This window comes from Anticarsia gemmatalis, chromosome 21 (genome assembly GCF_050436995.1).
Source record: "Anticarsia gemmatalis isolate Benzon Research Colony breed Stoneville strain chromosome 21, ilAntGemm2 primary, whole genome shotgun sequence".
Classification (NCBI taxonomy): domain Eukaryota; kingdom Metazoa; phylum Arthropoda; class Insecta; order Lepidoptera; family Erebidae; genus Anticarsia; species Anticarsia gemmatalis.
Window position 1 is genome coordinate 7,679,422 of NC_134765.1, and position 16,332 is coordinate 7,695,753.

A 16,332-nucleotide genomic window follows, 5' to 3' on the forward strand; every position below is an offset into this window, starting at 1 on the left:
TTATAATATATTGTGTAGTTTAATTTTACCTTTAGGTTCTTGTAAAATTATTGCAAAAGTAATTTTAATTGTTGTGTCTGTAGAATTGCCGAGACGAAAATTGCAGGCACATAAAATATGGAGTAATATCTAGGTTAATCTGTTTCAATGGTTACTACGTACAGAGTAGTTTTTGTATTATTTATTATAAGATTCCAGTGATTTCGTAGTTTACTTAAAACATCTGGGTCAGGTTTTTTCTTCGTACTCGTACATCTATGGATGTCTGTATTTCTTTATCTGACTTGCGCCGTATACGAGCTGTTAGCAATTTGTATTACTGCTACGTAGGTATTTATCTATTACATACCGGTTGTACGGTGATAAGGTTGGTGGTTGTTTATCATTTGTTTACTTTTTTATGATCAGATACCTTTTGCTAAATCTTATACTTTTATTTTTATCAATCTGTTTCAGTTGTTACCGCAATTAATGTGCTGTCAAGATTTGAACTTTAGAGAATCTTTTAACTACACGATATGCGTAAACAAACACTTTAATAGCTTGATGTCACACCTACCTATTTATTTAATCATTCGGCACATGTACTTAAAACATTTTTTTGCAAAAGGTTACTTGAAAATCAAGTCTCAACATCAAAAAGTAAATATTTATAAGGATAAGGTTTAATTTATTGAATAAAAGATTTTTTTATAAACTATATAATTTATTCAACCAGGTACATACACGATATATCAAAAACTCATAACAAAAGACAACAAAAACATCAGTAATGATAATGAGTAAACATTGCATCGTGACCATGATGATCCATATTGGATCTGATCATAGTAGAGGCCGCCTGCGACTTCGTCCACGTGGAATCCCTTCCCGTATAAATCCCGATCCCTCGGGAACTCCATAAAAATATATCGGTCACATACCATCAGCATAGTGTTTAGACACTTACAATTTAGAAACAAAATAACTAACAGATGATTTATAAAAAATAATTTGCGACTATAAAAAATTACAAAATGATTCGTTTTTAATTCTTTTTTACGTTGTACTACTAATAAAGTCCTAAAATCCTGTACTTAAAAACAAACTGAGTAAAAATTACGATTTCTTCTCTTTTTTACTACGATTTTGTGAACCAAACATACACAGAACTCGCTTGAAAATAGCTCGTAAAACTAGCAGAGAGACTAATATAACAGCTAATAGATCTAAGTAAAGCCTTTGATACAGTGGCATTTGAAGCGCAGGGGAGCGAAGATGTGGAGCGCCCTGCGTCCGCACCACGTGGCTCACCCAGAAACATAACTCTTCTTTAGGCTTCAAGGGACGGTCGTGGAGAGCCAATGAAACCTGTTTTACCTTCTGCGTGTATCTATAATAGAAAGGTAGTAGGTTAGAACATGTAATAGATTATCATAACTTTTAAACTCTCGCGTTGCATGTTTAATGAATAATAGAATACGGGAATTGACGCGAACACGCAGTTTACCTTAAAATGCCTTACGTCTCGGCGTAGGTTACGCTGGCCGAGGTTGCAGGCTGACAGGCCATCAAAAATCATCATAATTTTGTTATTTGAAGTTGTTATTTAAGCAGTATCAGTAACAGATTTTTCAATTTGCATGAATAATCAAATAATATAAATTCGATTTTAAATGAATAACACATTCGTACATAGTTATTTTTAAATATTTTACTGCTGTCACGAATATTACCTACTAAACTACAATGTTAATAACTATTCTAAGAAATTCTATTTTGGATTTTATTATCCTCGAGCTACGAGGTCATGTTTATCTGCCTCAAAGCATTCCTACATCTTGTTAAGTCGACTATTTTACGATAACTAATAGCCAATTATACTAATATAGTCACATCGTATGAAAATACTAAGCTAAAAGTTCTGTGTTATCACAGTTGCCTATCTACAGAATTATCCTGTTCAAATACAAATTATTCCATAGCCTACTGAATTTCAAATAACTAATATGTACTATGTATATACAATATACATAACCAGACAATATCAAGCCTGTTACTATCATGTAAGAAGGCGCACACTCCAGGCTATTATTTCGAAATATTTTAATAGACCGGGAATCGAACCCGACTTCACGATCACCAGTCGGATACACTACCAATCACGTCACAGAGGTACAATTTCGTATAATTTGACTGCCTCCGTGGCGCAGTGGTTTAGGTCACCACGCCGCTACCATTGCAACGGGAGGTTGTGGGTTCGATTCCCACACGGGACAATTATTTGTGCGATCCACAAATAATTGTTTCGGGTCTGGTTGTACTTTGTGTCCGTTGTTTGTATAAGTCCCCGCGACACAAGAGCAATTTTTAGTGCGGAAGTTGTCTTTTTAAAGAAAAAAAAATCTAACGAAATTACATCAATTAGCTTACTTTCTTAATAACATTCAAAAATATTAAATAGTTAGTACTCACTTAGGATTATCCAGTACCTCATCCAAGGCTACCTTCAATTCTTTATGCATTGTACGAGTCAAGTCAAGTTTTTTACCAAAACCTCGTTGATCAGCTCTTAAAGAATTCGTGAACTGGTCCACGAAGACTGGTATGGCGATGAGAGGCACTCCAAAGTGAATGGCTTCGGTAACTGATAGTAGACCACCGTGGGTTATGAAGAGGACTATTTTTGAGTGAGCTGAAAGGTATACATACATTAATGATTCAGGTAGTATATAGATTAATGACCACAAAAATAAAACTTGTACAAAGGGTTTGTGTAACACAAATGATGACAAAAATATTGTCGGTTTCAAATCTAATAAGTTTAGGTACATTAACCCTCTTATTCGTATAAACACACTATAACCTATTTTAGTTAAAAAACTGCTAAGTATAATATGTTTTCTCTTTTTCATTTCGCTAAGGAGTGAAAGAAACAAAACACTTTATAAACCTTTCATAACTTCATATATTTTTTGAATAAGGGTGCTTCTAAGTTACAATTTTACTGTAAAAAACTGTTAAAGTTTTTTATCTGTCATATACACTATGTGGTAGGAATATTATTTACGTTACCCATCAGTTTAGACCTTACTAATGCCATATAGTTTATATCTCAAGTACTCTGCTCTTTTCATTTGAGCGGAGTCACGTCAAGAGCTAGTTTATTTCAAAACCTCTTCAAAACGTAATTTGTAGTTGTACGTTTTGATTTTAGCATTACAAGTTGTTCTCGTATATAACACACTGTCATTTAAGTAATTACGTTTAAGTTGTGTTTTTATTTTAATGGAACTGCTTTGTAAAGCGGCAAATGACATAATAATATGACTAGTTTATGCATTGTCATACATTGTGATGACAAAATTACACGACACATGTTAACTTGTGTGTTATTCTATGAATGAAGTATTTTACTTGAAAACGTTTTACAAAGAATAGTGAGAATATAGAACTAAAGATATTGTTCGCGTACATTCAAGAAATCAAATAGATCTAAATAGTCATTTATGTATGAAAATGTATGACTTATTTGCTCTACAAATAAAAATGTAGGAAATAAATATCAAAATAAGTAACTGTTCATTGTAAAGATATGAACTCGACTGCCTCAGAAGAAGAGAGATGATTTGCCTAAAAGAGATAAATCTTACACCAGTTTAAACTCATACAAAAAAACGCTATCGAATATATAAACTACTGCTAAATGTACTCAGAAACCGGGCAATAGAGATTTTTAAAACAGAGATATATGAAAACTCACCTAATATACTTTGCTGAGGAGCCCATTGTACAATATGAACATTTTTAGGTGTATCAGGGAGGACTTCTTCGAATTTCCATATGACTGTCTGCTTAAGACCACGGAAGACGTCTAATATCCCTGCTTTGAGTTCTGCTGGGAGGTCTTTACTCTTAATATTTGATCCCATACTGAAGTATATAACTCCATGTTTGGCGTTATCCATTATTTTCTTTAAATCCTGAAATTTCACATGAAATCTATTTTAGTTTGTTTTTCTTTCAACTGTAACAAAATTGTGTTGTAGCATTTTGTCCAAATTAGTTTGACTTATCACCTCTATGTAATAGCAGCTAGCACTTTAACTATAACAAGTAGAACTTTGATGGTCTTTTTGTCTATCAGATAGCTTATCTGTAAGTGTATAGGTTCTCAATCTATACTTATAATAAATCTGTAGAGAGGTCAATTCTGTACATTGAATATATTTAAAAAAAACCAATGGGGGATGTTTAGTAACGGATACTGATACCGAATCTGCAATTTATAATTTTCTTTTCTGTCTGTCTGTCTGTCTGTCTGTCTGTCCTCCGTCTGTATGTTACGCTATCACGTAAAAACTACCGGATAGAGTGCACTGAAATTTGGTATATGCATAGAATAAGTAGTGGAGCAATTATTGGGATACTTTTTATCGCATAAAATTTCATAGATTTTTAGAAAATTGAAAAAAATACGTAGAATTCGTTTGAACCTGCGTTTCCCTAAAGAGACCATAGATGGCGTTGCAATCGATTTCACAACATTCGCATAGTTAACGCGGTGCCTGCCGTATCGATACCTGTTGTTCGCACCAACCAAAAGATGGCGATATAGTCCGCAACACAGCATGTTATTCCTAATTAATTTATTTTGATTGCTTTATTGTTAAAAAAATACCTTCGAAACAGGCTATACATTTATAAGATTTTCAAACATAAATGTTGTATGATATATTACACAAAAATGTTGGTTTACGTGGTTCCGGTGCGATCGGGATATCCTAGATGGCAAATCGAGTAATTTCGTTTGTTGTCGTTGTTCGCCGCAACTAACAGATGGCGTTTTAGTTTGTAACACGTAACCAAATTAATTGGTTGCATTAAGGAAATAAATTGGATAGAGAGCTATGAAACAGACTATGTCGTAAGTTTTAAAAAATAAACAACGTATGATATGTAAAAAATAATAACGGGTTACGCGGTTTCGGACGTATCATCGCAAGTATACCTACATTATTACGCGTGTGAAGAGCTCCGGCGCAGATAGGTCTGTCTGTACCTATAATAATAATATTCTGAATCCAGACGGGTAAGCAATGGTCAGTTTATAATAAGGTATTATATTTTACACTGTAAACTGGTACGGATACAGACGAGAGCGGAAAAGAAGGTAACCACAGGAAATCAGGCCTGCCTGAGCCTGTGTCACATTGTGTGCTCTTCGGGTCCCTTTCGTAAATAACCATTAGATGACAAAAGAGTTGTTAGTATTTTTATGTGTAGGTATGTAGTGCTTCGCAATTCGCGTGCTCAAACGAATAAGCAACAGTACGAAATTCACGCGAGCAGAGCCGCACGGGTCAACTAGTATCTATATAAAAGTCTCTCAAACGCATTTTTATTTTTAAAACTCTGTGTAGAAGTGTAGTTAATGTACCGTGGCCGTGGCCGTTGGCCGTGAGTTTCTTGCTAACTTTTCTCATAAGGCTCTACCCCCTTTCCGAGCTAGTGGTAGAATGAGTAATTGTAACGACTATCATAAGTGTCAATATTTGACCTATATGAATAAATGATTTGATTGTGATTTTGATTTACCTTTGTGGAGAAATAAATACTCTGTTACAGTATGAATAGGTATTTAAGAATTTTCTTAATGCAAACTGTATAAATAATAATTATCAGATGTAACTTACCTCAGGTAAGGGTTTTACTTCATCATCGATATGGTAGCCTCCGATATGTTTGTAGCTCTGAGGCAAGCTGACAGCATCGCCAATAGCCACCTGAGTATTACCCAGTAAAAGTGAAGCATTGTATCTCACATCATCGTACGAGGGCACTGGTCTACCTTGCTCTTTGAAAACTGGTGCAATTAGACGTTTGTATGCTTCTTCTTCTTTATAATAATATTGGCTGCAATGAAATAGTTCTCTATTTTCATCAACATTCATTGTGATGGTACATATTTGAGGTCATTATGCTATTAGTGATTATACGGGTGCGTTTCCAACACGCAACAAATGTTTTGTTATTAACAGTAGTTTAGTTAACTAGCTTTTACCCGCGACTTCGTCCGGCACCTGAATTTTCCAAAGGGAATGCGTCATTTTCCCGGGGTAAAAAGTAGCCTATGTCCTTTCTCGGCTATCAAAATATCTCCATACCAAATTTCATGCAATTGGTTCAGTAGTTTAGGCGTGATTGAGTAACAGACAGACAGACGGAGTTACTTTCGCATTTACAATTATTTGTATGGATATAATTAATAATAAATTCTTGTATAAGTATTAGTTAGAACGAAAATCCGCGCGACGAAAAAATACATTCTTTGCGTGGCCTCCGGCAAGGTGTTCGTGCCAAAAATATAAAGAAAACTTGAATAAATAAATTCCTGATTATTTAAATATAAGTATACTTTAAATTTAATATATATATATTGTTTTCTTATTCATTTGATAAATAGGCCAAAACGTGTCTAGTAAATGTTTTAGTCATAAAATTATAACGTTAATGTTTATATTTACTTTTATCGCATACCGTTGACCTGCGATGAAGTTAAGATACTATCAAGATGCTATGTAACGTTATATAATTGAAGATCTTTAAAAATATGACGTAAAGTAAGTGATCCAAGTCAGTTGATCTTAAATATAAGTGATTACGAATAACCAACAGTCATCGTGATTTATTGCTATGTTGATCGAGCCACAGATAGAGAGTACCTACGGAAGCCATCTCAGTATTGGGCCTTGATGTAAGTGATTGAGGAACCCTATCAAATACTATGCAACGAATTTGGTGAAAGCTACAAATGTTTTATTTCTTAACCGACTTCCAATAAGGAGGTTTTTATTCGTTTGGTGTTATACTGATATGGGGGGCACTGGAAAGGTTTTTTAGGTTCCGGGGCCTTTTCATTTCAGATGGTCGGCTATCGGGTAGTTTCTAAGTGAAATCACCACTTAGAATTACTCCCTCCTCTCTCACGATTTCTCCCCAGGAAGATCGTGTACCCGAAGGTATTATTCCCCCGCAAAGGTTTTTATTCGTTCGGTTTCATACTTATATGTAGCTGTCAGCAGCTCGATTCTCTACTACCTTCAACTACCGACAACCGACTGTCATCCAGAAACTTTGTATGATAATCTGATTAGCACCTCTGACGGACGTCGTAGGAACTATTTTGGCAGTACATAAACGTCAAACCTTCGATACTCGACAATTTAGAATGTACAAAATCACGTTACAGAAATGAAACTCGACGATTTGAATTTTCCCATGTTACATTTGATAAATTTCGTATTCGTTTGCCCCTTTTCTTAATATTTAAAGGAGCAATGACAATTTTCTTTACGATTTATTTAAGTAGGTACTTACAAATTATGCTTCAGGAGTCCTATAGTCACCGACCACAATTCCTTTGCTCGTTCGGTGAATGAGAACGGTGCGATACGAGCCGTTATGTAGTCATTGTTGTACGCTGGGTTCAGAGGGCCATCTACCAGGTTTGTTACAATCCAATGTGGCTCAATAGTCGAGAACCATATCAATGGACATTCGAAAACTGCGGCAAATCTGGAACAAAAATTAATATAATTCTTATTACGCTTATTGGTTTACTACATAAACGTTTAAAAGTAATTATTTATGCGTCTGAAATTCTCTTTCAGGTTATCGTGCATGTCTTCACAATATTGATAAATGTTGCTAAGAATAGTTATTATGTAACTAAAATCCTCTGCATCGTTATGTTTCTGCAGCGTTGTATATTCTACTTATACCTAATTTTATCACTTCGCCGATTAAAAGTTTATCAAAATCAAAACGTTTAAGTATTAAATTAAGTCCAAAAGTGATACATAAACGGTGAATTATTTTTTTTATTTTTTTGGTTATACTATGTAATCTAGGTTTTTTATCGTTTATTAAGTCTATTAACTTACATAGAATAAAGATCGCTGAACATCCACTCGCCGATAACTACGTCAAACTTCTGCGTCCGATCTCTTAAGAACTTTTGTATTCTTTCATTCTCCATCGTGTTCACGGTCATGTCTATCATCAGGTTAGACATGAAATCCGTATCGTGGAAGTCCAGAACTCTGTCCATAATCAGTTTTATGTCCAGCGAATTTTCTGTGAACATTGTTTACTCAGGTTACAGCAGTTGTACGTACCCGTAGGTTTAGGCAGAGGTGTTACTTAGTTTACCGTTACTTTCTCCAATACGTTTTTCTGTTTCTTCCAGATTCTAAAAGGAGATCATCCAGGCTCCATACATTTTTGGGCCTTTTTTAAAGTACAAGTACGTTTTGCTATCAACAATGTTAGTGCCATGTAATAAGGTGCGAGCCTATTTTCATTTATCAAACCTAAGCTTCTATAGAGAAATATTATTTTATAAATTTGAAAAGACATTGTCTGAACAAGGAAGCGACGGCGCTATAGAGGGGTTTATTAGTAATGTAAATATCAAAGCGGTCAAAGTCATTTTAAACTAAATATATACATCGGTTATTCTATGTGCTCACGTGTTTGTCTGTCTGTAGTTTATTGTGTGTTTATTTTTCAAATCAACACCTACACGGATTCCGTATTTATGTATCAGTAGCCAATTGTATTGTGTTTATTTGTAGCATTGCGGTTAGTTGCTACAACAATTTAAAGAGTATCTTTGCCGTTAGTTTCTCCAATACGTTTTTCTGTTTCTACTTGATTGTAAAATTTTACGTAAGTAACATTTCTGTCATCTTCTTTTACTGCTGCTATGACTATTTCAGAATCGTAACTTTTAAAATCACGCCTGTTATACCCTAGGTTGTAGGAGAATTGTATGAAATATTACCTCAACCAGGAATCAAACCCTCTAGCCGTAATCAGCAGTCGTGTACACCGCCCAGACCTCAGAGGTTAGTCACTTGGTTTGTTTTATAGATGTAGTACTAATGTCACATTGGGTTAAAAGGTAAATAGGTAGGTTATATCTTACCATTAAAAAGTTTTTTGTTTTCTGAAGAGTCAACAATGTGTAGTTTGGGATGCTGAATGTCATTGAATGGAGTTATATACGTCACCTGGAAAAATAAATAAAGAAATAATTTCGTGGATCTATTGTACATAGCCGACTTTGCTTAGTTATAAGACTTACTTAAAATAAAACCCTGCTATCGTCAATAAATCTGTCTGTGCGTTTATTGGAAGACCCTAGTTTTAAATCAATGATGACAAGGTCCAAGTTATATGATCCGGTAAGCAAATATTAGCAAAACAATTATATATGGTACGCATGACCATGTTCATTAATTATCCTCATAAAACTATTGTGGTGTTCTATTACGAGTACCTATGAGTATATTTGCGGAATTAACGACTAGGTAGGTAGGTAAGAGCCATAAAATGTTGTATTAGAGGAAAAGGCTAACTTCAGCTCAAAGATTCCTCTTCATCTAACATAATATTGATGCTCTGAAGTTTGGCACAACACGTATAAACAAATGTTGTTGCTTGGCTTTGTAAAACTTATAATTTAGTTTTGATAGCTCCTAATCTTCGGGGGTATCAGCAAATTATTATACTCCTAAAATAAATTGTTAGTCGTAAGTTAGTGATGATGGATGTATGTTTGTTACTCTTTCACGGATTTTGTATAAACAGTTTATAACCTTCACGAACGAAGAAACACTTTGACTTTTTAACCCAGAAATCTTTTCTAGCGAACGAATTTGCGAGCAGAAAACTAATCCGCTATAACCAGAGGAGGTGTTCGAATTATCACAAACTTACTTCATGTCCAGCGTTCAGTAAGTGTTTCACCATGTTGTTCCCGAGGATGCCATGACTCTTGCTTGGCAAAGGAAACACTGCCAGTATTTTATATGCTTCACATACGTACAAGTTAAGAAACACCCCAAATAATAACCAGATTGGGCTGCCCATTTTCTGAAACAAATAAATCATCATCATTACCACAAATTTGTCCTTCTGCAAGGCATAAGTCTTCTCTCGTTTACAGTCTGTCTTATTAGGTGATATCCTTGTCAGAAGTTAGTACTATCGTTTAACGAGTGTTTGTTAAATTGTTCATTATTTTCAATAAAACGAAATGAATAATTACACTAAATTACTCGATAGCCAGCTGGTTGCCGATAGCATATTCGATGGAAAAGGCCCCTATATAGCACGATTCTTTACTTATTCTTTACTACTATCGACAATCGACTAGAAATTTATTTAAAAAATCTGATAAGTTCCTCTAGCGGGCGTCGTAGTAACTATTTTTGCAGTATATTTTAAGTGTTAAATCTCAGTAATGGATAGTACTGGCTGTAGAGAATCCTTCTTCAGGTCTTTCAATAAATAAATAAAATTAATGCTCTGTATTTACTGCCTCCGTTGCATTTAGATGACGCCACATGCATACAAGAGTATATAAATCATTATAATTATTTAAGTAGGTACTTATATAGGTACATAAATAACATATTAATCAATAAGCTGGATCATTCCAGATGTATATGTATGCACATATTAATACTTAGATATTTTTGTAATGCACTCACGAACAATTTCAAGGTGCATCGGCTACAGAATTGATAAGAGACCCTTAAGAGTTTGTACCTATCTTCTTCTCAAAGTGAAGAGTCTTGAGTTCTAATTGCGGAAATACAAATTCTTGATGACTTGGTATTATTCCATAGGCGATAAAGAATAATTAATCAGTGATAGCCGAGTGCTCTAAGCTTGCACCGCCACGTGGCCAACAGTTTGAACCCAAAGGACACCCCAATGACTTTTCGAAGCGTAGATTGGAAATAATTTTCACTTAAAGTCTAACTATATACAAAAGAAAATACTAAAATATATTATAACAACCACCAGTGATGAAACCCTGTATACTTAAAAGATTTTAACATATTTTTTTAGATCCTGCTAAGCGGGCCAAATGCATACCGTGGTAGTCCAAAAGACTAATCTCTCCCTCATTTGGGAGAAGACCCTTACCCAGCTACAGTAGTTAAAAAAACCAGTAACGCAGTAACTTCTTAGAAAGGAATACCACAGATAATATTGGTGATGTCTTGCAACAATGTTAATTGCGTACGTCTCATTACCGATGATCCTGTATGACAAGATGTATGCATGTGAATGATGCTTGGGAAGTTTGTAGGGATCTCAGCAAGTTGCGTTCTTTGGCGTCTGCCTACCTGGCGCGATTTTGTATACTATTTTTATCAGTATACTTTATCATTTTAGAATTAAACAAACATACAAGATTTTAAATATTGATATGGGATTTAAAATGTTGTCAGATTAGCTTATTAAGTAAGTCATTAGGTCCCTTAAGTAGGGACTGCATAAATTAAGACACACACACCGACATTGTATTACATGGTTCTCACAACTTTTTACGGTAGGTAAACTGAGTTGCGAGACTAAGTTTAACATAACATCGCGCGTGTTGTACTCGAAGATGTAGGCAGGGGTGTATGAAACATAACTGTATTTTGCTGTTTACAGTGTCATTCCGAGCCTTTTCACACTTTAGTTTCCAAACTCCGGGGTGTTTTTGAAAATATTCTTTTACAGATTAAAAAAGACCAATAGCACATCGTCGGACCAGGGATCCGAACTCAGACACATAAGAAGTTGAAGTTTTTTCCACATCCATTTTTTATGGCTTTACTTAAATCATTATTATCAATTAATAAAGTCAAACAGGACGGTTTTTTTTTATTTAAAGAGAACCAATAGTTTCTTATGCCTTAAGTCTACCACGCTGGTCTAGTGCGGGTTGGGACGTTGCATCTAAAATAATCTCAGGTATGCAAAATAAGGTTTTTCACTATTTTTATTTACCATCAGAAAGAAAGATGATCATTAGAAGTAACAATCATCATTCAATAATCATCATTTATATTTTTATACCTACTGATATTCATTGCCAAGGTAACTATTAATTATCTTATGTAAACGATGAACTGTTTGTTTATTTAAAAGCAAAATAAACTCAAAGACTATCGTTAAGTTGTACTTAAAGACAATTTTATACAGTCATTATCGGTTTTATCTCTTCTGGATAAGTCTCAGTTAGGTTATCAAGTGGATTATTAAATGATTTTTTAGCACATTTATTCTCCTTGTTTCTATCGGATACACTGTCTGACACTTATATGTGAAACTGGCCATTAAACTTTTCATTTTGGTGTGAATATCAGGTAGTTATTAAAATGTATTTATTTGCTTGAAATTATAATAACTGTTGTCATGCCTCTAATAATAAAAGTATTATTTTCAAAACAAAATTTTAAGTAAAAATACAAAAAGACACTATTTTTCTTTTTAAATTAATATTTTGCATTTTTAAATATTGTATTTATATTATTATAGTTAAGCTTATTCAAATTATATTTTATTAAATGTAAATATTCTTATTAAAAGTATTTTGTTTTTCGTACAACGTATTATTTTTGTACAAAAATTACCTTTTATTTTGAAAAAAAAACATAAGTAAAATGTATACTTACGTTTATTATTTTCTTTTTTTTATCTTAGTATCACAAGTCACTGTCACACACTACACATATTTTTAATACTTTAAATCAATTGTTATCGCACATACGACACTGTACCGAAGTGACCTTTCGTTCAGCGTCCCAAACGATACTGATGTGTGCACAGACACCACAGTTGTACAGATATCGAAACAAAACAAGTATAAAATATCGTGGACATGTACAGTCGCGGGCAAGAATGGGTGAAATGTATTGTCAACTACTAAAGGCATTGATTAACTGAATATTTTAAAATCTCTTAACATTGTGGTTTTCATGTTTATGTACTGAAGAATAGCAACTTAAAATGGTTGCAAGCATAATTTTCATTGACCTTTTTTTTTTAATAATAACCTTAACCAAATAAACAGCTACTTACGTTTATTTTTTTTGTCTTAATATCACAAGTCACTGTCACACGCAACACATATTTTTTATACTTTTTATCAATTATCGCACACACGACACTGTACCGAAGTGACCTTTCGTTCAGCGTCCCAAACGATACTGATGCACAGACGCCACAGTTGTACAGATATCGGAACAAAACATAAAATATCGTGGATATGTACAGTCGCGGGCAAAAACGTGCGATATGACATGTACAGTCAACGACGTCGTTGTATCTTTGTACTATCCAAAGGTAGACTGACAGAGAATGCACCGGGAATTTAGTCCGCCTTTATAAAGCGTTCGTATATTATGAAGTCTTAAATAAATTAATTAATAAAACTATAAACGCCGATGGACAATTAAATATTTTTAAACCTCTTTACATTGTGGTTTTAATATGTACTGAACAATAGCAGCTAAACATGGTTGCAATCAATAATTTCAATACACCTGATTTTTTTCTGAAGGTATAACGAGCATGTCAGAATAAAAGAAAGATGAAAGAACAATGTACTATTGCTCGTGACTTTACAAAGCATTGACAAATAAAGACTCTCGGTTTCTTAGTATATTTAGCGGTAGTTTATCTATTCAATAGCGTATTTTTATATGAGTTTTGACACTATTGAATAGATAAACTACTGCTTAATGTACCTCAGAAACCGGGGGTTAGGTAAATACTATGCAATACGCCTAGACGCCCATAGCGTTCTGCATTGCAGGTGAAATTATCATACAGTAGCATTTTCAAATATTGTCTTTCTATGATTAACTTTAAATATACAGTTGTCGTAAGATTATTTTGTATTTAACAAACAGTAGTTACTTTTACATTTCTATTGACAAAAGTGAGTTTCAAAACATGATAGTGAGTTTTTTTTCAGCTTTTGTCTATATTGTAATCTATTTAAGAACTGTGCACACCACTTCGCACGCTTTGAAACACTCTCGGGATAAAATCAGTTGTCTTTGTCGATGTAGGTAATCGAGTTAATAAATAAACCGCATACCTATTCTAAATAGTTTAGTAATTTATAGTAGTAGTAGCATTTTTAAATGGCGACTTTCGACCTGGGTACGTTTCTGGAGAAATGGCCGGAGAAAACATACGTCTAAGGGATCTGGAGGTATGGGGAAGAGGTCTTTGCCCAACTGTGGATCACTAAAATAGTATCTTAGATAATTTAAAAAAATGACTTATGTCCTCATAGATATTTTTCGAATACGGGCTATGTTTAATTATGAGTTTTCAACTTGCATGGCAAATTTTATGACAATCGGTTTAATCACCAAGCATCATTGGTAAAAAGGCATAGCAGGCATTTATTATTATTATTAGTATGCTTTTCTAGTACTACACCGCATTTCGAGAAAGATCTTTCTCAAGTCATTTTTATTACCAAAGACCCGATATGATGGTGCAATAGTTTGAAATCGCTACTCTAAGATGATTTTAAAATATGAGATTTAGATATTTAACTCTCATTCATAAGAGTAATGTTTAATTTAACGTCAATTATCTGTATTCTTCAAACCCAGTTATACATTGACTTATTTGAAACGGTGGTGTCAATGAACTGAGAACTGATACGCATGGGTTTGACAACATAAATACGCATTGCGATACAAAAATAATATTCGTAGAATGTTTTTAGCTGCTAATTATAGAAACAGTTGTTTGTTATGCTTTTTATCTATTTTGATCTGGCTTCTGTCCGCGATTACGGCAGCGTGAAAAGTTTAAAGCTTATCCTATGCATTAATCGAGATCAAAAACTATCTTTGTACCGACTTTCATCAAAATTCGTTGTAGTTTTGATTGATTGAATCAAATATCCCTTCAAACACTATAAATATCCATATTTTTTATAAATTTCACCAACTTTGTCAATGTCTTTTAAATGAAATCATCATATTATAATTATTTTTCACGAAAATCTGATCAGCGCCTCTAGCGGTCGCCGTAGGAACTATTTGCGAAGTACATTGTAAACGTCAAACTCTCGATACTCGACAGTACCGACTATGGAAAATGGAGCTGTAGAATAGTAGACTATTTCCATTGTTTATGTACATAAATCTATTCTCGTAATAGTTTGCACATTTGAACAAACGTCAGAGAGATTGACGTAATCCTCTAGAATATGTGGAACAGAGACGGGGAATAGATTTTCGTTATTTACATTTCTTAATCTCGTGAAGACATTATCATAGTCAAAATCAAAATCAAAATCCAATCATTTATTAATTTAGGTCAAATATTGACACTGATGATAGTCGTTGCAATTACTGAATCTACTACTAGCTCGGAAAGGGGGTAGAGCCTTATGAGAAGAGCTAGCAAGAAACTCACGGTCACTAACATAGTGACAAAATTCTAAGGCTATCTGTAACCTATGATTTTTTTTCCCACTGCAGGGCAAGGGTCTCCTCCCAAACGAGGGGGAGAGGTTAGGCCTTGAGTTCACCACTTATTTCGAATACACACAAATTCAAAAATCATTGCTGTGTTGCTTCGGGTTCGAACCTGCAACCACTTGCGTGGGACCATAACTTTTAAACTCTCGCGTTGCATGTTTAATGTATAATAGAATACGGGAATCGAATATAGACATAACATACAGACGACTTTAAAGAAGAAGAAGACAAAAATATGAATCGAAGAAGACAATTTATTACGAAGACAATCTATTTAGCCCATTTTTACTCGCTATTGCTTAGAGTCCCCTCGGCAAGCCACTTGATACAGTTCTCCACTTGTCTCATTCATTGCAGGTCTATTCATTTAACGATGTCGTCCGACCGTCTAGTTGGGGGCCTTCTTTGCGACCTTCAACTGTTCCATAGATGCCAGTCAATTACTGTTTAACTGATTTAGGGGAACCCATGTAGCAAAGTATTAAATTGTAGTAGTGCCAGGAAATAAGTACAAGTAAAAATAGCAGTTCAGATATTAAGGAATTCAAGTACCACGGGCGTTTCCAGTACAACAAAAAGAGATAAGAAAGATCTTTTAAGAAGATAAAAATCTCCTTTAAAGTAAATATTTTAGTTGTACTGCAAATGCCAATTTCTGAACTCCTGCATAGTTGAATGAAAGACTAGTCTGATGATGAAGTACTATTGGTACTTGAATACCTTTTAAGTAGTATTATTTCAAAATGACAAAGTTAAGGAAATCACGACTAGTAAATAGTAAAAGTGACATCATAATAGTAACTCAAACACTCCCATTACAGTGAACTTGCTGTCGTAAAGTGACTCAATATAGTATGAAACGGGGAAGGCCTTTGGTGCTAAACAGACTTATGTATACACACGTATACATACGTATTTATACAATAGATCGGTTTGTCATAAAATCAGTGGCAGAGTATTGGGTAATTTACCTGTATATCCTCAAAGA

General features: G+C 34.1%; 1 protein-coding gene across 2 annotated transcripts; it reads right to left on the minus strand.

Annotated features, from left to right (window-relative positions):
* Positions 1 to 692: 692 nt before the first annotated feature.
* Positions 693 to 13,041, minus strand: LOC142982168 (UDP-glycosyltransferase UGT5-like). Of its 2 annotated transcripts, none has more exons than XM_076128549.1 (9): positions 12,913 to 13,041; positions 9,766 to 9,921; positions 8,972 to 9,056; positions 7,926 to 8,118; positions 7,360 to 7,557; positions 5,676 to 5,895; positions 3,743 to 3,962; positions 2,455 to 2,674; positions 693 to 1,372 (listed from the first exon to the last, which is right to left on the minus strand). In XM_076128549.1, the coding sequence occupies exons 2-9, from the start codon at positions 9,916 to 9,918 to the stop codon at positions 1,099 to 1,101; spliced, it is 1,563 nt and encodes a 520-aa protein (XP_075984664.1). In that variant the 5' UTR covers positions 9,919 to 9,921; positions 12,913 to 13,041; the 3' UTR covers positions 693 to 1,098. The 2 variants fall into 2 exon arrangements, with proteins under 2 accessions (XP_075984664.1, XP_075984663.1); XM_076128548.1 differs by lacking the exon at positions 12,913 to 13,041 and adding an exon at positions 12,507 to 12,663 and having other exon boundaries at positions 694 to 1,372.
* Positions 13,042 to 16,332: the final 3,291 nt, after the last annotated feature.

What these genes read in the sequence shown, in the direction of transcription:
- LOC142982168 (XM_076128549.1), bottom strand. Translation starts at nt 9,918, where the DNA reads ATGGGCAGCCCAATCTGGTTATTATTTGGGGTGTTTCTTAACTTGTAC. An exon ending in TTCAGCGATCTTTATTCTAT is followed by an intron (nt 7,558 to 7,925) that starts GTAAGTTAATAG and finishes TTTTTGTTCCAG; the next exon opens with ATTTGCCGCAGTTTTCGAAT. An exon ending in GAGGTACTGGATAATCCTAA is followed by an intron (nt 1,373 to 2,454) that starts GTGAGTACTAAC and finishes TTTCTATTATAG; the next exon opens with ATACACGCAGAAGGTAAAAC.